At 40.7% G+C, this 25,633-nt stretch overlaps 4 protein-coding genes across 8 annotated transcripts in view; 3 read left to right on the top strand and 1 right to left on the bottom strand.

Moving 5' to 3' along the window:
• The first annotated feature begins 2,816 nt into the window (after positions 1-2,816).
• atad5b (ATPase family AAA domain containing 5b) lies at positions 2,817-8,383 on the top strand. 2 transcript variants are annotated; one of them, XM_034898424.1, is made up of 14 exons: positions 2,817-3,468; positions 3,640-3,987; positions 4,065-4,161; positions 4,265-4,347; positions 4,554-4,702; positions 4,785-4,956; positions 5,258-5,523; positions 5,627-5,720; positions 5,795-5,859; positions 5,997-6,195; positions 6,337-6,461; positions 6,545-7,302; positions 7,434-7,592; positions 8,157-8,383. In XM_034898424.1, exons 1-14 carry the CDS (start codon positions 2,937-2,939, stop codon positions 8,233-8,235), a joined length of 3,126 nt encoding a protein of 1,041 aa, XP_034754315.1. In that variant the 5' UTR covers positions 2,817-2,936; the 3' UTR covers positions 8,236-8,383. The 2 variants fall into 2 exon arrangements, with proteins under 2 accessions (XP_034754315.1, XP_034754305.1); XM_034898414.1 differs by having other exon boundaries at positions 2,818-3,468; positions 4,785-4,959; positions 5,252-5,523.
• A 311-nt stretch (positions 8,384-8,694) lies between these two features.
• tefm (transcription elongation factor, mitochondrial) lies at positions 8,695-11,012 on the bottom strand. 2 transcript variants are annotated; one of them, XM_034898437.1, is made up of 5 exons: positions 10,809-11,012; positions 10,083-10,570; positions 9,542-9,691; positions 9,173-9,351; positions 8,695-9,005 (listed from the first exon to the last, which is right to left on the bottom strand). In XM_034898437.1, the coding sequence occupies exons 1-5, from the start codon at positions 10,849-10,851 to the stop codon at positions 8,741-8,743; spliced, it is 1,125 nt and encodes a 374-aa protein (XP_034754328.1). In that variant the 5' UTR covers positions 10,852-11,012; the 3' UTR covers positions 8,695-8,740. The 2 variants fall into 2 exon arrangements, with proteins under 2 accessions (XP_034754328.1, XP_034754335.1); XM_034898444.1 differs by having other exon boundaries at positions 10,083-10,567; positions 10,809-11,011.
• Positions 11,013-12,561: 1,549 nt separating this feature from the next.
• Positions 12,562-17,446, top strand: LOC117934861 (arf-GAP with dual PH domain-containing protein 2-like). Of its 2 annotated transcripts, XM_034856908.1 has the most exons (11): positions 12,562-13,040; positions 13,530-13,660; positions 14,103-14,194; positions 14,465-14,550; positions 14,688-14,800; positions 14,916-15,062; positions 15,892-15,975; positions 16,082-16,144; positions 16,330-16,407; positions 16,606-16,834; positions 16,934-17,446. In XM_034856908.1, the coding sequence occupies exons 1-11, from the start codon at positions 12,953-12,955 to the stop codon at positions 16,960-16,962; spliced, it is 1,140 nt and encodes a 379-aa protein (XP_034712799.1). In that variant the 5' UTR covers positions 12,562-12,952; the 3' UTR covers positions 16,963-17,446. The 2 variants fall into 2 exon arrangements, with proteins under 2 accessions (XP_034712799.1, XP_034712805.1); XM_034856914.1 differs by lacking the exon at positions 12,562-13,040 and having other exon boundaries at positions 13,530-13,666.
• A 323-nt stretch (positions 17,447-17,769) lies between these two features.
• rhot1b (ras homolog family member T1) overlaps positions 17,770-25,633 on the top strand; it is a 12,929-nt gene continuing 5,065 nt past the window's right edge. For both annotated transcript variants that reach the window (XM_034897659.1, XM_034897667.1), the window contains exons 1-13: positions 17,770-18,155; positions 19,260-19,318; positions 19,492-19,573; positions 19,719-19,762; positions 19,857-19,910; positions 20,075-20,127; positions 20,576-20,684; positions 21,859-21,960; positions 22,597-22,695; positions 22,981-23,089; positions 23,192-23,312; positions 23,760-23,844; positions 24,251-24,396. In XM_034897659.1, coding sequence (XP_034753550.1) covers positions 18,119-18,155; positions 19,260-19,318; positions 19,492-19,573; positions 19,719-19,762; positions 19,857-19,910; positions 20,075-20,127; positions 20,576-20,684; positions 21,859-21,960; positions 22,597-22,695; positions 22,981-23,089; positions 23,192-23,312; positions 23,760-23,844; positions 24,251-24,396 — 1,100 coding nt within the window. In that variant the 5' untranslated portion in view covers positions 17,770-18,118. The remainder of the gene's footprint in view (positions 18,156-19,259; positions 19,319-19,491; positions 19,574-19,718; positions 19,763-19,856; positions 19,911-20,074; positions 20,128-20,575; positions 20,685-21,858; positions 21,961-22,596; positions 22,696-22,980; positions 23,090-23,191; positions 23,313-23,759; positions 23,845-24,250; positions 24,397-25,633) is intronic.

Raw genomic sequence — 25,633 nt, forward strand, 5'->3', positions numbered from 1 at the left:
GGAGTGAGTACTGACTCTAGAGTCATAGTGAGAGAAACAAAGTGTCTCCCCTGTGCTTTCTGACCAAGATGAGACATATTTAGCAGGAAAAAATTAACCATCTCCTTGATTTCATGTTGTTTACGGAAAAGGAGAACAAAGAAATGAATCCAGGGCAATACAACGCTACCAAGCCACGGCCGAGAGACGTGCGTCACCGCACGTCACCGCAAGTTTTTCGAGAGGTGCAGGTCTACTGCGTAGGGTCCGGCACAGCGGGGGTACGCAGTCTATTCAACTCAAAACGGCCTTTAGCTTTTCAGCCTTTTTGATAAAGCTTAAGGAAAGCCAGGGGAAACAGATTTACCGAAACAACCAGCAGCACATCGCCTCGTGTTTCATTCAGAGTGCATGGCATTCAAGACATAAAAGTCAAGTTTTCTGATGACTTGTAGTTTTTCAATTTTGAGGTTTGAACTTGTTGCAATCACAATGTTAAACATGTTGCGAGATGGGTTCTGCGTATCAGTAGCTATTGACAGAAAATGTGTTTACGTGTAATCACGTCAGGTGTTTAGCTGTGCCCTGTTCTGAATCCAATAAGTAACAGATTGTAGTTCTACTCTCAAAGCAATATATAAATCAGTTTTCTGTCTTGATAGGTGCAATTTATGCCAAAGGCGGATATTTTTATCAGTCTCTTAGTTCTGTATATTATTTAGCATCTTTTCTTTTGTTCATTCCATAACAAGTTTTGAAGAGAGGGGGGAAAAAAGCAACATTAGTTTTTTGTAGTGGGCACATTAATTGGTAATCATCACCACTCATTATTTCATCATACTTTCCTTGAGGACAACCAAACAATATATTTTTCCTCCCTCCATTATTCATGGAAGGTTTATGTATTCATCTGGAAAATGGGACACATATACACTACTATTGTTAAAAAACCCTGTTTAAAAAGTGTGAACTGTACACTCTGGCCAGGGGGATTTTTATCTTTAAAGAAATAAAATTAATTTGACCTTATTCATGGTGGTAATGTTTAAGCAATTTTGGACACTAGCTATCATTAGACTGTCTCCATCAGGGTTTCCGCCTGGCTATATCAGTTTAAACTTTTGTTTATAAATTACAATTCATGTAACAATTCATGCAGTAGAAAAGTTAGATACTTGAACTTAGAATAATTGACATTTTGTTTTACAGTGCCTTGCTCAAGAGCACCTGGCAGTGCCCAGGAGGTGAACTGTCATCTCACTAGCTACCAATTCACACTCCGTACTTTGGTCCTTATGGGAACTTTAACCAGCGAATCTCCGGTTCCCAACCCAACTTCCTACAGACTGAGCTACTGCTACCAACACAGTGCAACAACAAAACTCACCGTGAACATACAATAGCTTACAAAAAAAATTATGTATAGCACTCCCAATGAACCACTCCCTCTTTTAAAATCAGAACTGTTTTTATACATGTTCACACATGGCAACACTGAATATGAATTACTCAATTGCTAAAGGAAACTTTGCATGTCTCCAGTAAATACTAATAGAAATGATTAACCAGTGCAGACCTTGCATATTTCCTAGATGCAAGTGTTTTCAGAAAGAAGTCTGTAAACTTTAATCTGCCTTCCTTCTAAAAGGAAGACATTCGCCATACCTCTACTGCCCCTTCAATTGGCTTATTTTTTTATAAAAAAAAAAAAAAAGATTAATAATGAAGCTCCTTTGCTTCCGGATGTCTGCCATTCCCCAAAACTGTTTGAAAAATCTTCTCCCTCAGACTCAAAGAAGGAAGTTCACACTGCATCTGTAGCAAAATAAAGGACAGTTTGTATCCTCAGTGTTCCTGCTGCTAGCAAAAACAAAAGAAAAAGGTGTAGGCCTTCTTAATTTTTATTTTTTCACTGATTTTCACATACAGTACTGTGATTATCATTTGATCAAATCATTATCATTTTTCAACGTTAGGTGCCATTAGCAGTTGGGGGGTTTGGTGTCTTGCTCAAGGGCACTCTGGCAGTGCCCATGTGCCCAAACTGCCACCTCTCTAACTACTTCGTACTTGAACCAGCGACTGTCTGGTTTCCCAGCCAAGTCCACATGGACTGAGCTGCTCCAGTCGTTTGTGTTTATTTGGCCAGTCAACTGCTCTCTCTTTGGGTGACTTGGTTGAGGACTTCTTTACAAAGTTGTGCTATAATAAAACTTGACCAAGGTCGTCCGCCCTCTTAAAAAAAAAGTCACCTCTACTGTGCCCTTCATTTCAGCCTGGCAGCAGTTAATACAGAATCGCTGTGATGGTTGTTGGCCTGTTCTGGTGTTGCACACATTTCTCTTTCCACTAACAGCAAACTCTGGCACACACCTAGTTTAATTTAATTTTAACTCGTCTCATGAATAATAATATTAATAAAACTAACTAATATTTTAATTTCAATACAGTGCATTTTAGACGGAAAGTTGTTTTCTTTTACACACGACCAAGAAAGAGAAACAAAAGCTGGTGACAATCATAGATTGTTAATATTAATATATATGCAATATATGTACTTTACAGTCTATCTATGGTGACGACAGCAGGCGTAACACTCCCTATTTAATTCTGGGAGTTGGGGAATTAGGATTTTAGAAGAAAATGAGTCTTCCATGACCGTTAAAGTTACATTTCTTTATAGTTCCCTCTGAATTTAATGACAGTTTAGTTTAGTCTTGTGTGATGTGGGTTAACGACTTCGTCATATCAAACTCAGTAAGGTCCATTTGTTAAACGGTAGCTACGTCGTACGAGAGCCCGCGTGTGATTTGTCTACACACGATCTTTGACTACTACACCCAACCTTCTCGCGCACGTTTCAAACGTCATTCCGTAGCGGTTGGGACGTTTTCGATTCAAAGCTGTCGCCAACCGTTAAAAGCAGAAGTAGTTTACTAACTGCTAGCAAGTTTACTATGCTTAACAAACTCAGGCGGAACAGGAAACATAAAGCTGATTCATGCCCGAGCATAGAGCAGCCGCGAACCGCCGAGGTGATAACGTTGGAGTCGCCCGAGACGAGAATCGATGGTGAAACATCTCCAGAAAGAGCATCGGCCTCGTTGGCAGCGAAATACAGATATGTTGCTGCAGGCATGTCGAGCCCAACTCCACTTCAGGAGCAGAGGAAGACGTTTTGCGCAAAAGACATTAAAATTGCACCAGTTTTCTTACACGCAACACAGCGCAGTAAGAGTAAACAGGGTAAGGAATCAGTGCTCCCTCCTCAGACTGAAGATGTGCAACTGGTGAAAGGTCATCAGCGTTTATTAACAGTTTCTCACCTGACAAAGAGAACGAGTTCCTGGAGAGGACAGCTGTCCCCCGCAGTCCTGCACAGCTGTCTGGAAGAAATCCAAACGTCCAACCCAGCATTTCCAGTCCGAACAGTGTTCAGCACTTTGCACAAGAAAGCGGGTGAAAGGCTGCAGGATTTGGGATCTGCAGGTTAGATTGAGAAACAATCCCTGTTATTCTGAGTGTGCATTCAATCCATTGATGTATTCCTTTATTCATTAAGCCAGGTTGAAGGTTTGTATAGCCATCCAAACTTGTCAGCCTTCTGAACTTGTGCTGCCTGCCATGACCATTTATGCCTCTTTCTCCTTTCCAAATTAGAACATCTCAGCTCCCTACACAACCACTTAAAAGAGAAGAGAAAACGGGGGAATGAAAGCTCTGAGAGGGTGCCCAAACGTGTGAGGTCCAGTGTCGCTGCAGAGGGTGCTGTTAGTATGAGCAACTATCTCGTGTCAGCACAGGGTGTCCAGGAAAGTCCCGTCCTATCGGAGCTGACAGCCAAGAAGCAGGGCAGAAGCAACAAGCTAAGCCGTACTCACAGACTGAGGCAGCAGAGTGGGAGCCCAGCAGGCCTGGCAAAGCCCTGTGAACCTCTGTACTCTGGATTGATAAATCACACAGAATCTCACAGCCAGTCCCTCAAAACCTCTGACATCCACCAAAGGGGTAAACTTGTCATATGATAATTGTTTTATGTCCTCTATATTGCAGGAAATTAACTTTTGTCAATTTATTCTGTCTAGACTCCAATTCAGAGGATGTTCTCTGGACAGACAAATACAGTCCTCAGCATTCAAGGGAAGTCATTGGCAACCCTGCCGCTGTGAATAAACTGCAAAGGTTAGTTTAATGTCATTAGCTCCCTGGCCCTGTAATTGATATATTGGAGTTGACTGGACAGTGTGAAAATAGCATTTGAATATTTTCTTTCTCTGGTGTTCAGTTGGTTGAAGAAATGGAAGCTAAGGGCCGACTGTTACCAGAGGAGACAAATGGAGGGAAACAAACGAGAAGCAAACAGCAATGGTATGAGCTGGCATTTGTTATTCTCTTGTATCGTAGCTCTGGGTCAAATTTTTTTTAATGTGGTTTCAAACTGAGCCATGACCACAAGCCTGCTTATTTTTGAGTACGCACGTGACTTTTAATGACTTGCGATTTCACACATTTTTCCATGTGTTTTAGGGGGGGGGGGTTTCTGTTAGAAATGTCTTAACTGTCCTCCTGTGCAGACTCATGGGACTGTGGAGACTTCCAGGGTGAGGCTGGGGCTGAGGACGACCGAGAGGAGCCGCTGTGCAACACCATGCTGATCACAGGACCTCCAGGTGTGGGCAAGACCGCCTCCGTGTATGCCTGCGCTCAGGAGCTTGGCTTCAAGGTTGGAAACTGAAATTATGCCTTATTTAAAGTTAAATAAAAGGAATTATTCTTTTAATGGTTGTTTTCCTTTCAAATCAAAGATATTTGAAGTGAACTGCTCCTCACAGCGCAGTGGGCGCCATGTTCTGTCCCAGCTGAAGGAAGCTACCCAGTCCCAACTAGTGGAGAGGCCTGGGATAGACCCACTGAAACCAACTTACTTCACCAACTACAACATCAACAGCTGCACTCTTAAATCTGAGACTCTACCTGGTACGACATAGATGAAGATGACACGGTGCTGATTGAATTTCAAATAATTATACATCTTTTACTTGCAACATATACACTACATATACATGCTCGCAACATATACTATGTATATATATATATATGTGTGTGTGTGTGTGTGTATACATATGTGTGTGTGTATATATATATATTAAAAACCTCATGGTAACAGGTTTGTATATTGTTTATCTGTATACTGTATATTTATCTTGTCTGTAGTTAGTTAGGAGTTCTTAATGTCATTTTAAAACGTATTACAAGCATTTTATATTTTCTTCAACAGCGCGTCCCAAAAATGTCCCCTCTTCGTCAAATAAGAGAGCAGCACAGAGGTTTGGCCACTCCAGTCGCAAAGGAAAAGTTAATCCAGCTATGGTCACTTTGGCCAACTACTTTAAGGTGAAGGCCAAAGCAGATAACTTACATTTAGGTGGCCTGTCGCCATATGAAAAACCAGAAAGTGAGAAATCAGGCAACCCATCCCAGGGCTCTGATCCAACAGTGCCACGGGATAAAAAGACAGCCACATCGCTCATTCTGTTTGAAGAGGTAAACCATCTGGCAACCCCACACTGTAAGACATATCATTTAATGGACAGGCGACCGCACGTTGACCGGGGTTTGATCCTTCTGCATCTGTCTGCTCCTACAGGTTGATGTCATATTTGATGATGATGTTGGTTTCCTCGCAGCCATCAAGACTTTCATGACCACCACGAAGCGACCAGTCATTCTGACCACCAATGGTAAATGCACACACTGTGTAATTTTAGAAAAGGCTGGAGGACAAGCAGTGATGCAAAATAAATGTCTTCCTTAGATCCTTCATTCAAAGAGAGATTCAACCCCAGCTTGGAGGAAATCATTTTCAGAACCCCATCAGCGGTAAGTCAGATTTTTATGCACGTTTCCTAAAGTGGCTTACACTTTTGTGTGTTTGTGACAAAAAAAGGTCCTCTGGTGGCTGCTCTGTGTACCTTTTTTTGAAGAATCAGTCATAAACTTACCCCATCTATCCCAAGATGAACGTCTGTAGCTACCTGCAGCTGGTGGGTTTGGCTGAGAATGTGCAACTGGAGTTGGACAATGTAAGCAGCCTCCACAGACTGTCTAGAGGGGACGTCAGACGCTGCCTCTCGCAGCTGCAGCTCTGGGTGTGCAGCGGTGGAGGACGGGCGTCTCGGAGGGGAGGCTCGCCTAAGGAGCCTACTCATGTTCAGCGTACGTTTCTGTAAAGACATCGCATATTTGCATGAATTTTCTCAGTATTTGCACACCCTAATATGTATTGCTACTGCTGCACAGCAGTTTCCCTCAGGATGAGAATTTCTAGTATATCTTATTTTATTTTTACTCATCTAGACTCAGGTCTTACAGAAAGAGGGGAAAATGTAGACTCCCAACTTCCTCATTGCGACCCATGCTGTGCTGCTAGCATGCTGGGTCTCCACCCAGTGACCCAAAACCAACTGTTAAACTTCCTCAAGGCAAGTATTGCTGTCTTTACCTACTGTATAGGAACCTCATACACTTTGTCAGACCATTTACTCCATCTGTTGTATATTTTCAGTGTCAGTATTGGTCTGAAGTAGACATGGACAAGCTCCTGAGGCTCCTAGCTGAGAGCTGGAGAGGAGGTGTTCCTCTTCTGTACTCCAACCTGGAGCTTCTTCTACCCACCGAGTCCAAAGGCACTTGTGGGCTGCCGAAGGAGCTGGCACCCTCTGATATTGATCTTCACATCACGCCGCTGGATGGTTATGTCAGTGGAAAGGCTTCAGCCACCAACAGCAAATCTGTTAGGAAAGTCTCCAGGCTTAGCAGGAGGAAATATATCGCAACGTTTGACACATCTTGCAGTTTGACACAAAACACATCGTTATCGTCAAAAAGGGCTTATTTAAGAGTCACAGCCAAAGCTGTAACACACTGTTTGGATGCCTTGAGCGACTTTTTTGACCTCATGTCATACCTTGATTCCACAACGCCAGCTGCTGCAGCCCTGCATGGTTCAGGCTCATGCCGACCTGAGGCCTTCGTCTGGACAGGAGCTGAGATAAAGGATGGCTTATTGGATGTGATGGGTGAAGAGGGGGAAGTGGATAGGATTTGGAGACAGGAAAGGCTGTTGGACTTTCATGCCGCTGTTGAGGGCTTGGGGTGTCACAGGTGCTGTTGGCAAGTGTCTGAAGCGTGGACTGAAGCCCAAAACTACCGACAGGAACTGGGAGACGTAAGGTGGGGGAAGCTGATGGAAACACTGACATTACCTGTCACCTCCAAAAAACAGAACCTCAGCTTTAGATTGCAACCTTTGTGTGCACCAAGGTAAACCTACTCTCCTTCTCGACTTCTAAATACTGATTCAAATTGTTTGCGGTCTAGTATTTTAGTAGGTTAAATGACTGGTATGTTGTTGTTTTTTCTCCACCACCGCATACTGGTGCCTGTCCCTCCAGTGTGTCTAAAAGGAGGTACGAGCTGAGCAGGAGGGTGATGGGCAGTGAATCCTTCAGCCTGCTGGGGAACAGGCGAGCCGTCAGTGTCGACTACATGCCGGTCCTCCGCTACATCTGTCGCTTCCAAAGAGCACAGCAACAGAAAGAGGAGCCAGCCAGGTGAGCCAAACACAGTACAGGTTTAAATTCACTTTCATTCTATTAGCAGTACAAATACTGAGTCATTTAGAATAATAGCTCTGTTTTAATTAAATACGACTTAACTTCATTACAGTAAACCCAGTCACATCAGGATAGTCTGACTATCTTGATGTGACTTTGTTAGATCCAATTCCTTTTAGCATTTTATACAATTATTAATGTTGAATAAAATGTTTGAATTTCCCAATAATACTCTAGACTGGGTAAACCCCAGCCACTCACAATTTTCTGGGAAGCAATCACAAACTGGCGTTTACATTCAACATAGGGACCACGGAAGCGCAGTAACCCTTTCTATGCCGCTGTCGCTTCTACGTTACCCGACTCGTTGGTCTGATTGGTTGAAGGACTCTCCAATTGTGTACAGAGTCATTTGAACTATGTCCGTTGGTCCCGCCTCTTTTGCAGAGAAAATACAGAGCAGACTCCCAAGACCAATACTCAATCTCAAGTCTATTGAGCTTGGCTTGGTCTGGTAATAGCCAGACTAATACTACTTCAAATGATGTGTTCCCACATTAGGTGTTTGAACTACCTCAGCAGCACACATCTGGGCCTCTCAAAGTCAACCATTCAACTCCTGGCAGAAGACTTTTCATAAAGAACCTCATACTACCTCACTTTCCTCCAGTCACTATTTACTTTACAATTATTTTTACCAGAATATTGTCAAATGAATTTAATGCTGTTGAGATGAGCAATCATCTTTTAGTGTGTAATGTAAATAAAAATGTTTATACTTTTGTAAATTATGGTCATTTTTTAAACATGAAAAACACTTTGATTGCTCAGGTATTCATGTGGGGGTGAGAACAGTGCAGTATGTTTCATTCTTGTTAAAAAAAAAAGTTTTAGTTATTGCACAATCCATAAAATATTTTATTATAAATCAACAGTAGTTGAAAACCTCAGACAGCAGGAAGATGGCAGACAGCATTTATTTTATGCAAGTGTCCAAGTCGAACTTGATCAACAGCAGCGGTAACACTGCAGCAACCCTTGTGCCCCCCCCCCCCTCAGAATGCCACTCTGGTGAGTGTAGTCATGGATACATTAGGAGAGCGGCTGTAGTCCACGTTCAGGAATCAGATCGGCACATGTAGTGGCTAACTGGAAGATTCGCTGAGCAGCTCATAAAAAGCAACAGCCTGAAGCAGAGCATCACAGAGTTCCTCTCCTCCTCTTCTGCTGCCCATCTGGAAATAATTCCTGTACTTTACCAGCAGCTCTTGGGGGAAGTTTATCCGGGGAAGCTTCTGTGTTACCGACTCAGTCATCAGTTGTCGCACTGTCTGTGCTCCACTGGTCCGGGACTCGCCCACCATGAGTCCAAAGTGACGTCCCACAGCAATACGCATCATGTTCAAAACTCTGCGAAGAAGGGAACATCATTTAATGAATCATCATTGACTTCAAATAGTTCCCAATGCAAAAAAAAAAGATATCTAAGGCCAAGCACTTTTTTTAATGTGTTTGTACAGTAATTTAGTCCCTTTTCATAATTGAAAAGTAATTGATATGAAATCGCTTTTTCCCACCTTGGAGGAATGTTGGACTCAGGTGATGACTTTCTTGGCTCAAGCAAAGCAAACAGCATGGCCTCCACAGTCCTCATGTGGGCCATGACAGGGAACAGAGCCGTATTCTGCACGGAGATAGACGATTTCTCTATGATGTAGAAGTCAGCTGATGGGAGGAGTGCCAGAACTGTGGAAACCTAATGACAGAAAAATTACAAATTGTGCAGTTGTAAATGGGCTTCTATGCAAAACTGTGAGTTCCACCCACTTGCTAATAAAGTTAAAGCAAACGGACAACCGGTGTTAAATAGTTTTCTCTATGAAAACTAATTTTCACTAGTCACTGTGTAAAATGACAATACCATGGAGTCTGGTATTTATACTCACATCATTCAAGTAAGCAGAAGCCATGTATGTTCCCCTCAAGAAATTTGGACATTCCAGCTGTTGCCAATCCAGTACTGTCATACCACGGTCCACATGAGCCCACGCGATTTTATTAGTTCCACATATTAGTGACACAACGCTAGTGGCATCCTGTGTAAACAAATACAGAATCAGCAAAGTTCATGGTCACTGTGAAATATCCTGCTGTGTTTGACAAAAGAAGTGAAATGAGGGGAAATGTGGACAGGTAGTGGTCATTTTGCCAGATATTCCTGTTTTTCCAATATTGCGGCAATATTCTAGGGTGGACAACTGGTGGAGAATCTTTTCACTTTTAGAATTGAGATAAAACCATCAGTAATGTGGACATAATTTCTAAGTGGGGAAAAGGCAACAGAAAGACTAGAACCCAAGACTCCGGGACTGAGAGTCTCTGATTGGCCACCCTACTTAAGTTCATGTTTCCAACTCGGGCACTACAACAAGCATTTATCTCATAGAAAGACATCGGCGGAGGATTGAAAATGTCCAAGGACCTCACCTCCAACCAGGACCTGTCCACTTCTGGCCTGATAAACTTTGCCAACTGAATCCTCACTTTCCTCTCTTTCTTAACCGGGTTGAGAATGGAGTTGAACACTATTACAGCACTTTTGTGCTTCAGCAGCGGTACATTCACCACACTCTCCAGAGTTTTAAAGGGTCCGTTTTTAGTCCTGTATTCCACGATGTTGAGCGACTTGCGGCCTCTCAGGAGCTTGACGCCTGCCATCTCTGACGGCGTGGCGGTGTTGAGCAGCTGGAGGATGGAGTCTCGTTGCTCGGAGGTGTAGCTGGCATCCAGGGATCTGTTGTCCTCTTTGCAGGGCTCAGACGTGGAGGAGATGGTGGCGTTCAGGGTCTCAAAGCCTGCCACGGGAACCCGGCTCCGCCAGCAACATGTGCACTGGAGATACCGCGGCTCCAGCTCAGGGAGGCAGCCGTGCTGAGGGCGACGGAATAAGCCAGACTGTCCTACATACTGACCTGAAGAAATTAAAAAGAGGGAGCTGACGGGTCAATGCAGCCAAGGTTGGACTCCACAAGCCTCGTGTCACTCGCTGTGAACGTGTTAAGTGGACGTCCGACTCAAAGGCTATGAAAACGTTGTTTAAAACGGATAGGTAAGGTAGCAATGGAAACTAGCTAGCTAAGTTAAGTTAGCCATTACTTGGCTGCGAATTCAAATGTAATGTTTTAGCAAACGCGAATAAAAGACACAACTTACTTCCCTGAGCGACCGACGACAGAAATCGCCTGGCGACCCACATCGTTGCTTATTAAATACAAATAATCAATTATAAATACATTTATTGTAGCTACAACATCATATAGGTTGAACAAGTTTGGTTTGCTCTTTGGTTGTCCGACTGTTTTCAATCGGTCGGCGTAGCACCACAGCACCACTGTAATAAGTTCCGGTAGGGTCATTGAACTCCTTCATGTGGATCTGATTATTGAGTTGCAATAAAACACTTATTATTTACATAAGCCATTCATATTAATGAGGTTAGGTTAAATATTAGAAACACATTTTAATATTGTGCAATGCAATTCAATAGCAACACAAACTACCAGATGTGGGAGACAACTATTTATCAATCAATCAAACCAATCAATCAAAATACTTTATTGATCCCGGGGGAAAATTCAGTTCATTGCATATAGAGTAGAAATATATAGAATTATAATAAGAACAAATAAGAAATATAATAGAATATGTATGTAAAATAAAATAAAAAACATTTGCACTATACCAAAACGTGTAAAATCAAAATAGTAAATTAATACTAGTTACTAGTAATTAATACTTAGTACTTCAAAATTTCTTCCACCTCCACCAGCTATATAATATGAAAGTGTTGCTTACAGTGAAGTCTCACATTGCCAGACCTTCCAGATTTTTCCATCTTTTCTTGGCTTCTTTATGCACATTAATACACATTTTTACCTGGGGTGTCCAAACTTTCGAGCCCCACTGTACCTTACCTAAGTAAGATTTTGAACGCATGACGTCTACATTGGATGTACTTTTACTTAAAAGATCTGAACATTTCTTTCATTCCTTAAGGTAGACTGGGGTTGGTTGTCACTGCTTATTACAACTACACTAGAGTCCACTTTGACAATGTGATTTTGAACAGTTATGAGAAGTTGTGAAAATCAAAGGAATACCGATTTCAAGGCAAGACCTTAATCTTTCATTTAATAAAGGAATGATTATTGAAAGATTTTAATGATGAGCAATTTACACACAAGTAAAAAGTGATGACCAACGCCGGTAAAACAGTGTCAAAAGCAATCATGGAGGTGTTTTCAGTTAGACTGAATTAGTAACTACCTAGTGAAAATTAACTGACAGGTCTGGCACTGTGTTTATTAGCTTGCTTTGCAGTTCGCCTGCCCCTTAGTGGCCATGATACACCAATGCAGCTGCAATTTAGATTTCAATACACCCATCTTTCAGCCATCTGCATTGACCTTAGGCATTAGAGCAACAAGGAAGTGCTCAGACTCCATTAGTTTGTATTGTAACTTCCTGTCTATACAGAGGAAATGTGTTGCCTTATTTAATCAGGCCCTATGACCTCTACAAAGTTGTGTTTGTGTGTTCCAAACACTGAAAAAAATATTTGTCAACCAATCAGGAACAGCCAGCAATAGCAACCAGAACCTGAAGTGGAACAAACAATAAATACACACACACACACACACACACTCTGCTTAGGTTACTTAAAAGAAGAAAAGTATTCTTTGTCCTGCTCTTAGAAGCAGGGGGAAAACTGAACAGGGGAGTCATGTCCTGAGATGAGGTCAAATTGGATGACCAAGATGTGTAGACCCTTTAAAATGTTATGTACTTAAATAAATAAATTGTTAAAGTTCGTGAAGAATAGTTGTTTAATGATTCAACATCTTTATCTACAAAGCCTCCTATTATAAAGATACATTTTTTGTTATGTCTATGTTAAATGAACAAACCTTAATTTTAGATATTTACACTATACCTGTCCTAACATGACAACACCTCACACACACCAGTGTCAAATTACAGCTATGAGCTACACACAATTCTATCACATTCATAGTGCTGGTCAATCTGTTACACAGTGACGTCTGTTTCACTTCCTTTCTCTCTTATTTCTGGACCTCTATGTTTGTGTGCAGAACAATAAACTTCATGATGCTGGGCTGGTAAGAGGAAATACATTGCCCCTGGCCAGGGAGAAGAAATTCTTCTTTTTTTTCACCTGCTACAGAGCAGAGCAGCTCTGTACCATTCAGTGTGTGGAATCAGTATGAAGTTAATACCCAGTAGTTCTTTTATTAGGTTACAAGTGTCAATCTGACCGAAGCAAGCTACCTTCATCTATGGCCATTCTGGAGAGAAACAACAAAATCCTACTTGATTTGGTGCAACAGCCAGGCAACAACTTGTGTGCTGACTGTGGAGCTCCTGGTGAGTACATATGCTGACAAAGATTCATAACCACTTTGACATGATAGCAAGCAGCAACATTGTTGACTGATTTCCAACAATACATGTTTCAAGGTCCATCATACCTAATTTCTGTTTGAGTAAACATGTTTTCTTTATTAAAGTTAAAAGAATGATAAGCAAGAACGATGAACAGTAACCTGTGCCATTAGGCCATGTAAATATTGTTAACAGAACTATCTCCAAAGTCATACTTTATAACCTAGTCAAACTTTTTTAATAAACATTCAAAAGGGGAAGTGGTGGCTGTTGTATATTCTGTGGTAATACTTCAGTGTTCCTGCCAACACTTTGTGGTCATCACTGACAAGGACAGTTGATAGAGTCTGTGTGAGAGGAAAAGACAAACAAGAAATTAAATACTTAAATTAATTTCACAATTGAGTTTACCCCCAGATTAGTAGTGCCCATTAACCTACAAGGGATTTTTTTTTCTCCTTTTGCCTACAGAGCCTGACTGGGCCTCCTACACTCTTGGTGTCTTTGTGTGCCTGAACTGCTCGGGGTTGCATCGTAATTTACCTGCTGTCAGCAAAGTGAAATCCATACGTCTGGATTTCTGGGAAGATTCATTAGTAGAGGTATAGGTTTGTAGTTTGTACTCATTTTATATGGGTAGCTAAGTGCATGTATTATTATTCATTCAATTTATGTTTTTGTATTTGCACAGCTTACTTAATGCCGGGACAATTAGATTTATATATGAAATTACTTTTATTTTGTATCTATCGTATGCACACGTGATAGATAAAACATGTCAGATTTTGAACCTTGAAAACTAATCTGTCCACTGTGTTGGATCCAATGCTCTATTTTACATAAGGTATTTATGATTTAGGTAAGAGTGTGCTTTGTTCTCAATATGGATACTGTACATGTTTTGTTTATAATCTCTAACTTGTAAATTGTTTCTGGTTTCAGTTGTCCTGCTCTGCAAGACAGGGATTTCCAAATATGGAATGAAGGGAATTAATATCATTTGTTTTGCTGTAACTTTGAAAATCTCACATCTTGTAATTTCAGTTCATGCGGAAGTGGGGAAATTCTGCAGCCAAAGCCATTTATGAAAAGTGCGTTCCTGCCTTTTTCTACCAGCCGCAACAGAAAGACTGCATGTGAGTGATTGTCACCACATTCACCACCCATTCACCGTCCATTTGTCTCAGTAGCCCAGTGCAAAGTGAAGTACTTTACTTTACTTCTGAATGGGTGTGGAGAGGTAAAAAAGAAGAACAAACACTGCCAATTACCAAAGTGGAGCTATTACTAAAGACAGTTTGAATTAGCCTCATTCATCAATGGCAGGTCTACACATTTTCTGGCATTTACTAAACACGTGTGTTTCATTCATACAGAATCAGTTACGTTTTTTTGCTTTGTTGTAGTGTTCTTAAGGATCAATGGATCCGTGCGAAGTATGAAAGAAGAGAGTTCACAGGAGAAAACAATTTTCAGCAAGCTTATTGCTCAGGTAATTATCCTGATAGTATGCTAACATTAACATGTTATTCCAATCAGCAAAATAATCAGAATTAAGCATTTGAATTTGGCATGCATATAAGTTTATTGCTCTTCATCTCTTTTATTTATTTGATGTATCCAACGCAGACCAGTTTGAGTCCACACTATGGAAGAAGGGGAAAGACAACAAGCAGTATTTAAAGAGGATCTTCCTCTTGTCCCGGAAAGACTTCACCCTCAAATACTTTATTAAAGAGGATGTGAGATTTTCCAAATCACAATTTAGTCTACAATGTTTTATGAGCATAGCTGGGTTACAGTCAACTACCTTTTGTTTCTAATCTTTTGAAATCCTTCCTTAATCCTCTTATTCAGTCCAAGCTTCCCAAAGCTGTCATCTCCATGAAGGACCTGAATGCAGTTTTCCAGCCAGAGAAGATCAGTCACGCTCACGGTCTGCAGATCTCTTACATACATGACAAACGCACAAGGAATCTGTTTGTTTATCATGAGAAAGGACAGGTGAGCTCGACTGACATTGTGATATTTTATTTATACTTTAAACAGATAAATGCCTTGACTTCAGCTCACGGATGAAGTCTCTTACCTTTGAATCTTGCACTTGCTGTGACAGTTGTGGACTTGGCCTCTCCGATGGGCAGGGGCTAAAAAATAAATAAAAATAGCACCAGCATGTAGGACAGCCTCAATGGCACTGCATCACATTTTCTCCACTAGAAATGCAACCAAGAGGGCCCTGCATCGCACTTCCTCCCCTAGAAGGGCATCATAGAAGGCCCTGCATTTTGTTGTCTCCACTAATAGGACACCCTATAGGGCCCTGCGTCACATTTTATCCACTAAAAGGGCACAATAGAGGACCCTGTATCATGTTTTATCCACTAAAAGGGCACCATAGAGAGCCCTGCATCGTGTTTTCTCCCATGGAAGTGCACCCTGGGAGGTCCACCTCCTAAGTCCACAAATGTGCTGTGGTGTTGGCCTGCATCTCATAGAGTAGAAGTATAAAGGCAATACATTACAATATCAACAAAACACCAAGTATAGTTGTTGGCAAGAGGAGAGGGGGACCTTAAAATGTTCAACAAAAGCATCTTTAATTAAAAAAAGTAATATAAAAAATTCTCCGCACAAATAATACATCATATTTTACTGGTAAAATACTCTTCAAAAATATGTGTCATGGTCAAATACAGCTTCTATGTTCAGCTCTCCTGGTTCTTTTAAGCTCTCTCGTTTTTTAACCTTAATTGTATGAAATTAACGGGACAACTTGCATGATGTAGTTTATGTCTTCTTGATATGCTCTTCCATATCTGATATCTTACAGGTAATTGTATCCTTGTTGAATGCTATTCGAGCAACACGCTTGGCATACCTCCAGAAGAAACATCCCACTCTTCGAGATAATGACGTGAGACAAAATTTCAAAAGATTTAACTTGGATAAATTGTTTAAGTTAAAGAATTAAACTGCCACTTTTGGTCAGTTAAGAGTGTTTAATGTATCTCTTTGCACAGTTAATATCTCAGCTAACGGTAAATTACCTGAAGGAGGGATACATGGAGAAAACTGGCCCAACGGTTCGTCTGAGTTCATTACAAAAATGAATTTGATTTATGATGATTTTATTTATTATATCTGACAAATTTATGGATTTTAATTTTAATTTATTTTTATTGTTTTCTCTTCCTAAATGTCTGTGTGCATGTGTGTGTGTGTCTGCGTGCATGCATGCATGCATGCGTGTGTTTGTGTGTGTTTCCAGCATCGGGAGCCATTCAAGAAGAGGTGGTTCACACTGTGCTCGATGAACAGAAAACTTCTGTATTTTAAAAGTCCACTGGTAATTAACAGATAATGCCAGTGTCTATAGTGTGTGTATAAAGTAACTGTAAAAATAAATAGATAAGTAAATAAGCAATAATCCTAATTATACATTGAAATCAAGTGTAATGTTTTGGCGTTGGACATTTACAGGAAAATACGAAGATATTAGCCTGATATGTAACAATACATGTTTGCTGCTTGTTATCAATGTTAGGATGCTACAGAGCAAGGTGCTGTCTTCATTGGCACAGAGAGCCACAGCTACTCTGCTTCAGAGAGCAGCAAGCGGAGCTTGAGGGGAAACCGATGGCACTGTGGCATCACGCTGGAAACTCCGGAAAGGCAGTTTTTGTTTATGTGTGAGCAGGAGCAGGAGCAGAAGGAGTGGCTGGAGGCCTTCAGAAAGGTCATCTCTCAACCCATGACCCCAGAGGACTACGCTAGTAAGACACAGTTATTATACATCATACGGTGTAGGTAATGTCTTCTGGTGCTTATCACATGTGAAAACCCACTCCCAACCTTTTCTTTCTTTGATATAGATGAAGCCAGCATGAGAAGGGGAAAGTGACGGGAGGAGATTGACCTGTTGGTTTGCAAAAGTTCAGGATGCAGTAAGAATTGTTTTGGGACATAAAAGACTCAGAGCCTCTTCTTCCAAAAGATGCTCTTGAAGCTGTCAGAGGATAGATAAACACGGTGACAAACTCTTTTTTACTGGCAGAACTGCTCGACACCACAGACAAATGATCAACTCCAACACTTAGCAAGGACTAAAGTGTCTCTGTGATTACACCTTGCCACCTTGGAGAAGTTGTTGTCACAGCTGGGTTGTTGCTGCACATCAGAAGCTTCTATTTATTGCATTGTCTTTGCCACTATGACATTGCATCAGAGAGCTATTTGCAATACATTCTGATTACACTGGAACCATATTGGAACGCACATTGTATTTATTAAAATAAATGAAGAATAAGAGAATAACATATGTGCAATTTGCAGTTGCTTTGTACTTATTTTGTTTCACTCAATTTGCCCATTTTGAAAGAATTAGGTTCATTGTTTTCATATGTTTAATAAATAAACTAAATATTTAATAAACTAACTAAATTGGTTATTTAATATAATATATTAATATAATATGCATTTAATACAATATATTAAATAACTAAATAAATAGACAAACCAGACGTAAACTCAAAATAAAGTTATGAGAAATGTACAACAGCTTCTAGGGCACTTACGTGCACGAACAAGAGGTAGAAAAAACGAAGAAACGTCAATGCTATATCAACAAACAGTCCGATGCTACAAACATTCCTAGCTACAGAAGTGGCTGTTTGTTCGTGATTCAATAAACGATCTTTGGTCGCCCTCACTGTCACGAGGGGCGTGGCGGAAAGCGTGCATGCTAGCGCCCGCTAATGTTCTTCAAATTTGTGCGAAGAAGAGATGACTGTGGCTGAACCCAGCAGCAGCAGCACTGTCTGACTGACCGAGCCCCGCAGGTGGAATATATATTGTAAAAACACCGTGGTAGTATTTCCGGAGATACAACAATTGTCTATCATCTGTTCTGAACCGGTGCAAACCGGGGCTGTCATGCAAACATAGCCGTTAGCGAGCGAGCCAGGCCGAGGAGAGCTGGCTAGTTGTATCCTTTATCCAGACATGAGCATAAATGTGTCAGACAAGCAAGTTTACAGAGTTTTTCTACGCTGAAGAAGATGCGCAAGGACGTGAGGATATTATTAGTGGGGGAGCGTAAGTAAACCTATAAAACGGTGATATGTAACCTACAGTGTGATGGTCAGCATTGGTTGTCTGCGGTGTCAGCCTTCAGTGTTCACTTTGCACTGCTGCTACCAGCAGGGCATGTGATGCTGAGACCACTGTCTCATGATGATGGTGTTCATTCAGTGCATTCATCCTTTGTGTGTAACTTCTGATCTGATCTGATCTGTTTTGTTTTACGTTTGTGTTACGATACTATTGGAAAAACAAAACAGCAGCTCTAGCTTTTTGAATCAGTAGATATTTTAATTTGCCCATTACACAACGAACCGCAGTCTATCCATTGCATGTTAGTGGACATAGAACAGATAAAGCTTGTTCACTTTAAATCTTTAGTCAACCTATAGAACTACATTGCATGTTTTTCCTGACAGTAGGCCTACACTTAAATCCCTACAGTCTCCAGATATACACATTTTTTCTGTTTTAAACAGCAAGCCAAATACCTATTAACTATTTTACAACTGTTAAGAAAGCATTCTGCCTATGGTAGTTTTCTCTGGTCATTGAATTCATTGAATATCTGGGAGATTTTGTGAAGTAAACGCAAGACAGACGGACAATTTTATTCTATCTTTCCACCTTCTTCACAGTGTGGCTGTTTTTCCACATGAAGCACAGCTATTTGGGGAATTATGTTGTTTTCACATCATTCACACACACACACACACACACACACACACACACACACACACACACACACACACACACATTGACACAACAGTTAGTAAGTTTGGTCTTTTATTGACGTTCTCTGGCTTACTAATAAATAAGAAGCCATTGTGAATGCCAGTAGTTGAAAAACCAAGCCATGATGAAAACTTCAATTCATAGATTGTACACACCCATACAAAATTGCCCTGTGGTGTTTGTGATGTCAGTAGTGTGATATCTGTGTCCCGGTCACATGGCCCAGATAGCTTGATAACTTAATGATAGTTTTTATCATCTTAAATTAATAAATGATGTCCCCCACCCACAGTATAATATTAATATGAATTGTAATGCTAAGATCCACCTAATAATCAGTCTCATTTATACTTTAGCTGGTCTTCTCTCTTCCTCCGTCCACAGCCAAAGTGGGGAAGACATCTCTCATCATGTCCCTGGTCAGTGAGGAGTTCCCAAGTGTGGTACGGATAAGTGATTATTATGTCAAAAGTTTGACACTTTGATGATGCCTCTCTACCTCAGTTATCTAATATTTTTTTAAGTTTAACACCGGTGATTTAACCATATTACTGGAGCTCTTTAACTAGTTGTAAACATGTCTGTGTAAGTGAGAGCCATGTTGCGTTCCTCCTAGGTTCCCTACCGAGCGGAGGAAATCACCATACCTGCAGATGTCACGCCAGAGAGAGTTCCCACACACATTGTGGACTATTCAGGTAATTTACGCCCATGGCTGTTTCTTTGTTTTTAGATTTAACTGCAAAGTTGTGGTGACCTTTGTTGTAAAATCATAAATATCACCTTTTCTGCCTGCTAATTGAGAAAGAAGAACTTTTTCATGGTACACTTGTTCTCCTACAGAGGCGGAGCAGACAGATGAGCAGTTGTTTCAGGAGATCTCCAAGGTCAGTCGGTACATTATGCTCTACTTTTAGTGCTCTGTTAGGTGCTAGATTCAAGTATAAGCCTAAAAGAGGTCTGTGTTGGTCTCTTTCATAGGCCAATGTGATTTGCATTGTCTACTCTGTCAACAACAAGAAGTCGATAGAAAAGGTGAGCCACCTCTGTAGCTAGGATTTCCATAATTGGTTTGTATTGCAGTTATATAATCAAATATGTAAGGCTGTCAGTGTGACACTCATAAATTTGAAGTTTTCCCTCAAAAATGGTGATGATCTTTTACATTTGTGATCTTTTCTACCTTTTGTTTTCCATAGGTGACGAGCCACTGGATCCCCCTCATTACTGAGAACACAGACAAGGACAGCAGGTGTGAACTTGTATGTAAATACTGTAGGTCAGAGTTTTTATTGTCAGCTCAGTTTGGACAAGGAAATAAGGGGCGAATGGAGTGCCTGTTTCTTCATTTCTCTATGAGCACAGCAGGCTCCTAATGCACGATCAACCTAATGAAAAGTCTGCAAAAAAACGATTTCTGTAGCAAGAGGCCGGTCATGGAATATTTCTACTAGTTGTTGAAGTGATGACCTACAATCACATGGTGGAAATTGTCTCACAAATGCTTTTCTGTATGCAGAGAGTTGAACTGAACTCCATTTCTGTTTTGATTTTCTCTGTGAATTGAGTCACTGCTTTTCTGGGAAGGAACATATATAAGGAAAATTACTCTTTTGCCTAAAATGTTACATCGGTTGCATTTACAGATTATGTTTGTATTAGTGTTAACACAATGCTGTGTTTGTTATTTATGTGTCCAGGGTTCCTCTGATTCTGGTGGGAAACAAGTCGGACCTGGTGGAACACAGCAGCATGGAGACCATACTGCCCATTATGAACCGGCACAGTGAGATAGAGACTTGTGTTGAGGTATGGAGCGGCAGATTTTTTCCCTGTTTCCACGGTTTCTGAACAGTAAAACAATTCAAGTGAATGCTGTAAGAGTGCTAATCTGTTTTAATTTTCCAGACAAATACTTCCCCATTCAAATTATGCAGTAGCAATGCTATTGTTTCTAGACAGCAGTTGTGTTGCTACAAACACAAGGTCAAAAGGGAAATCAATATCCCATTGTCATTAAACAGAACATACATAGGGGAAGAAGTTTTTTTTAAATAATGGGTGAAAACTTTGTTTAGGTGCCAAGGGGAACTAAATTGTTTTTAGTTAAACATCCAGACATTGATTTTTTTGTTACTTTATTGGCAGTCCTTTTAATAGCTTTACCAGCACAATCAATACATGCATTTAAATTGTTTTTACAGAATAGAACTGGCCCAAATTAAGACTGTTATTGTCATTTTCAGTGACTTCTAATTGTAAAGCCCTTCACAGTATTTGCTGTAAACATGTTTATGATCCTCACTATCAACCAAACTGAACACCTAGTTCTACAATACAGTATGATGGACATTAGTCAGTTATGCGATTTTAAACTTGTTGAAATGTAGAAGTCTCCAGTATAGGGATAATCTTGTCAATTGTATTGATTGTTGCCTTACTTTGTTTAAATGAATCCTAATTGACCCTTTTGTCAATAGTATTGCTATTGTTGACCTTTTTTTTATATGTTCCATGATTGACTCCATTTCTTTGCACATGTTTACTATAAACAGTGTTTACCATAAGATAACCCAACAATTGCACTAGAGGATTTGATTTGACTTTACACCAGCCATGAGCACCTGTGTTTCTTCAGACTGGTTAATTAAACCAGGCGTGTCACTCAGACAGATCCTGTGTGTTAATACCCTGTCTGGACCTGACTTAGCTCCCACACACACATACAGTATATACAGGAATATATATATATATATATATATATATATATATATATATATATACACACACACACACACACACACTGGTACGTAAACAGGGAAGGCCCCACTTTGCCATGACACTGTACTTTCACAGGGTTGCAAAGACGTTAAGGTGTTTATATGCAACATGGCTGTAAACAGGGTGTTTTAATAGCAGATTGAAGAATAGTATACATATGTATGTATGACCAATCTGTTCTTCCTTTTTTCATTGTTTATAGTGTTCAGCAAAGAACCTGAAGAACATCTCAGAGCTTTTCTACTACGCCCAAAAGGCAGTTCTGCACCCCACAGGTCCTCTTTACTGTCCAGATAAAAAAGATGTAAGAGCAAAAAATATACTGTTACTTGTTCGAATAATTACCCCATCAATAAATAGACAGAGACACTGAAGATATTTACGGTTTGTTTTTACTTACAACTTACCCCTTATGGGGATGTGGCCTTGACCAACTGCCACTTTGCTCGTTTGAAATCCATGATGTCTCTCTCTCATTGGTGGGCCAAATTCTCTGGGTGGTCAAAGCAGAGAAAGGGGAGGTAACCTTGTCCCTTATGATGTAATAAGGGGCAAGATTCCAGCACATCTGACCTTTCATTTTCTGAAAGGCAGAGCAGGATACTCAGGACTCGGTTTACACCTATCGCCATTTCTAGCCACTGGGGGACCAAAGGCAGGCTGGGGGAACGTACATTAATGTTAAAAAAACTCATAAAGTGAAGTTTTCATGCAATGGGACCTTTAAAATATTAATAAAACAGTGAAATGTAATTCGTAAATATTTCTAACGTGTGAATTCTGCACCACTGTTTACATGATGTGCACTGGTTTTCAGCTAAAAAAACCTCACACTATGAACTTACACTCAAGAGTTATGTAATGCCGTATTAAACAGAAAGGTAAATTACAAAGTAGTTGCATTTAAGTAACTTTTTTGATTTGCCTTTTGGATTCCCAGATGAAGCCACTGTGTGTCAAAGCCCTGACTCGAATCTTCAAAGTGTCTGACCTGGACAATGATGGGATTCTCAATGATAACGAGCTCAACTTCTTCCAGGTAAGTCAACTGATGACTACTGTCGCTCTTAAAGTTAACAATAGGTTTAGCTCCTTTAGTTCCTTAGCAGTGATAGGGGTTTACATCCGACACGCAGCCCTTTGCTGCGAGTCATTCTCTCCCTTTCCTGTCTACCTTATTTCTTATTCCTATCTAATAATAAATGCATAAAATGGCCAGAAAACAATCTTTAAAAAAAAGAGTTAATAAAAGCTACTATTTGCAAAGGACCTTCCTTTGGCGGCTTCTTTCATCAATGATGTTTTTGTCTGATTGCTCACACAGCGGACTTGCTTCAACACCCCACTAGAATCTCAGGCGTTGGAGGATGTAAAAAATGTGGTGAGGAAGAATTTGAGTGACGGAGTGTCTGACAACGGGCTCACTCTGCAAGGTAGACGTGGATGGACTGTCTTCCTCCTTGTGCTTGCGTACACACGCATCTCTTGTCACATACTGACTGTGTTTTTCTGTATTTCTGTAATATCCTTTCCAGGCTTCCTCTTCCTCCACACCCTGTTTATCCAGCGAGGGCGCCATGAAACAACGTGGACAGTGTTGAGGAGGTTTGGGTACGATGATGACCTGGAGTTAAATCAGGACTACCTTTTTCCTCCGTGAGTCTCAGTCTTCATTTCTTTAGACACCCACCACCAACTTCCCTCACTGTGTGGGATGTATTAGTGCTCTTTTTAGCATAATACTTTATTTTCTTCAAACATATCGTTACCTTTTACGGTTAAATTTAAACAAAAATAAAGTCTGTCTTTCACTTTTGGTGCCTGTGATCATTTTTACCAAACTGTCTGTGTTGTTAAGATCTTAAATTAGAAACTAGATTCAGTTCTTTACATTTATGTTATTACCAAGGATTAAGAGGTAGATTGAATATGCATATTTTCACAACACCTTCTAAAACGTCTACTGAGGACTACAGAGCCACGTTTATAGGTAAACTGTAATATGTATCATCTTATTTCTTCTTTTGCAGTAATCTTTTCTGTTTATTACATGTTCTGCTCATTGACTGTAACATTGACTTTGAAACATTTAAATGTCTTTAGGTTGAAACTTCCTCCAGACTGCACCACAGAGCTCAACCATAATGCCTACCTCTTCCTCCAGAGTGTCTTTGACAAACATGACAAGGTATAATCCCGTAAATCTGGTTCTGTATTTACTTTACCCTCTGCCCTGGAGAGGCTTTTATAGAAAGCCGCTCAGTACGGAACACCGCACAAAACCAAACAGCCAGCGCTGACCACCTGCTGAGGCGTGATTTAAACGTCTTGTCACTGAAGAGAGATTGACAGGAGAATTAGCCGCGAGGTTAGACTGGAAGTCGAAGAGTAAGAGTGGCAGCTTGTACGATGATCTGCTTTTTGTCGTAGTGATTAGTGTCCTACTGGGAATGTGTGCGTCAGTCATGTTTTGTTTTCTCAGGTAGAAATGACAAACGACAAACTAAGTAAAATATTTCCTTCTTCAAGCACCATTTTCCATAGGTTACTGTAGTCCACTGTCCTGAACAGTAACCAACCTTTCTGTTCATCAGGACCGTGACTGTGCCTTGTCACCAGATGAGATGAGGGACCTGTTTGATGTTTTTCCCTACATGCCCTGGGGTCCAGATGTCAATAACACAGTTTGCACTAATGACCAGGGCTGGATCACCTACCAGGGATATCTCTCCCAGTGGACGTAAGTGTTGATATGTAAAGGTTCCGCACTTGACATTTGGAACATTAAAGCTATAGTGCGTAGTTTCTGTTGAGCCCACGGAAATGATAGAAGTAATGACATTGTCGGCCCCCCACCACCCCTCCTCCACGCAGTTGCTAGTAGCCAAAGAGGACCCCGAAAATTTAAAAAAAATATGATAGACACTTCTTCACTCAGGTTTCTGTGTGGAAAGTCCCCAAACGAAGTAATCTTTTTAACACAGCCATACTGAGAAATCTAGAGAGTTGCGTGGAGCTGATAGTCTCAATTAGCTATGTAGCAACTCATTTGGCAATGGCTTGAATGTAACGGACATTCAATAATTTGAAAAAGTTACGCACTAAAGCCTTAATAAAGCAGCAAACAAATATATATATATATATATTTTTTTTGGGTGGGCTTTTCCACCTTTAATCGATAGGACAGTTATGTGAGAAAGGGGAGAGAGAGGGGAAAACAAGCAGGAAATTATCCCAGGTTGGACTCAAACCCTGGACCTCTGTGTTGAGACATAAGCCTTGAAGTACTGTATATGTTCACCTGCTCTACCCACTGTGCAACCTTGACACAACAAACAAATATTTGATGTTAAGATATAGTGGAGTAATGGTGTCCTGAGCAGACAATGAAGTCACACTCCCCCTGTGTCTGTTGTAATTCAGGCTTCTCAGTTTTTTTTTTTATTATGTTGTGTGAGACCTTCTCGGTTAAAGCCAGTATGTGTAGACTTTGAACATTTCTGAAATTGGCGCTCTCTGGTGGCAGTATCAAAAAAGATTCTGTGTCTCACATGGGGAAGTCTAATCTGGAAATGCAGAGTTCTCATGAGAGCAGAATTTGAATTTGCTCAGTGAGTTACTCTGGCATTGAGTAATGCTGCTTATTTCACTATACCCGGGCTGAACCAATCACATCGGTGTATCTGATATAGGCTAAAACAGATGACAGTTTAATCCACCAGTTAGCTCCGCTGGTGGCTAAGCGTATGGAGCTCTAGATATATCACCCTGTGTGTTGTGATTGGTCGTAGTGTTATCCAATTGCCTGCAGTGAGATTTTCAAGTGCACGCTTAGTGCCGCCCCTTGAAATTGGCGACTTTCATCACTGTATGCCAGATCATTAATCCTTTTGGGTTTGGGCGTAGATGTCCAGGCAAGGGGTAGTCTATATCCACAGTGTGTGTGTGTGTGTGTGTGTGTGTGTGTGTGTGTGTGT

Source organism: Etheostoma cragini, chromosome 2 (genome assembly GCF_013103735.1).
Source record: "Etheostoma cragini isolate CJK2018 chromosome 2, CSU_Ecrag_1.0, whole genome shotgun sequence".
Lineage (NCBI taxonomy): Eukaryota > Metazoa > Chordata > Actinopteri > Perciformes > Percidae > Etheostoma > Etheostoma cragini.

Excerpts from the sequence above, each read along its gene's own strand:
- atad5b (XM_034898414.1), top strand. The coding sequence starts at position 2,937 with ATGCTTAACAAACTCAGGCGGAACAGGAAACATAAAGCTGATTCATGC. Across the intron at positions 3,988-4,064 it reads CTCTGACATCCACCAAAGGG|ACTCCAATTCAGAGGATGTT; the intron begins GTAAACTTGTCA and ends TATTCTGTCTAG. Across the intron at positions 6,462-6,544 it reads AACTGTTAAACTTCCTCAAG|TGTCAGTATTGGTCTGAAGT; the intron begins GCAAGTATTGCT and ends GTATATTTTCAG.
- tefm (XM_034898437.1), bottom strand. The coding sequence starts at position 10,851 with ATGTGGGTCGCCAGGCGATTTCTGTCGTCGGTCGCTCAGGGAA. Across the intron at positions 9,692-10,082 it reads TGGACAGGTCCTGGTTGGAG|GATGCCACTAGCGTTGTGTC; the intron begins GTGAGGTCCTTG and ends TTGTTTACACAG. Across the intron at positions 9,006-9,172 it reads GAGTCCAACATTCCTCCAAG|AGTTTTGAACATGATGCGTA; the intron begins GTGGGAAAAAGC and ends CCTTCTTCGCAG.
- LOC117934861 (XM_034856908.1), top strand. The coding sequence starts at position 12,953 with ATGGCCATTCTGGAGAGAAACAACAAAATCCTACTTGATTTGGTGCAA. Across the intron at positions 15,976-16,081 it reads CCACTCTTCGAGATAATGAC|TTAATATCTCAGCTAACGGT; the intron begins GTGAGACAAAAT and ends CTCTTTGCACAG. Across the intron at positions 16,835-16,933 it reads GACCCCAGAGGACTACGCTA|ATGAAGCCAGCATGAGAAGG; the intron begins GTAAGACACAGT and ends TCTTTGATATAG.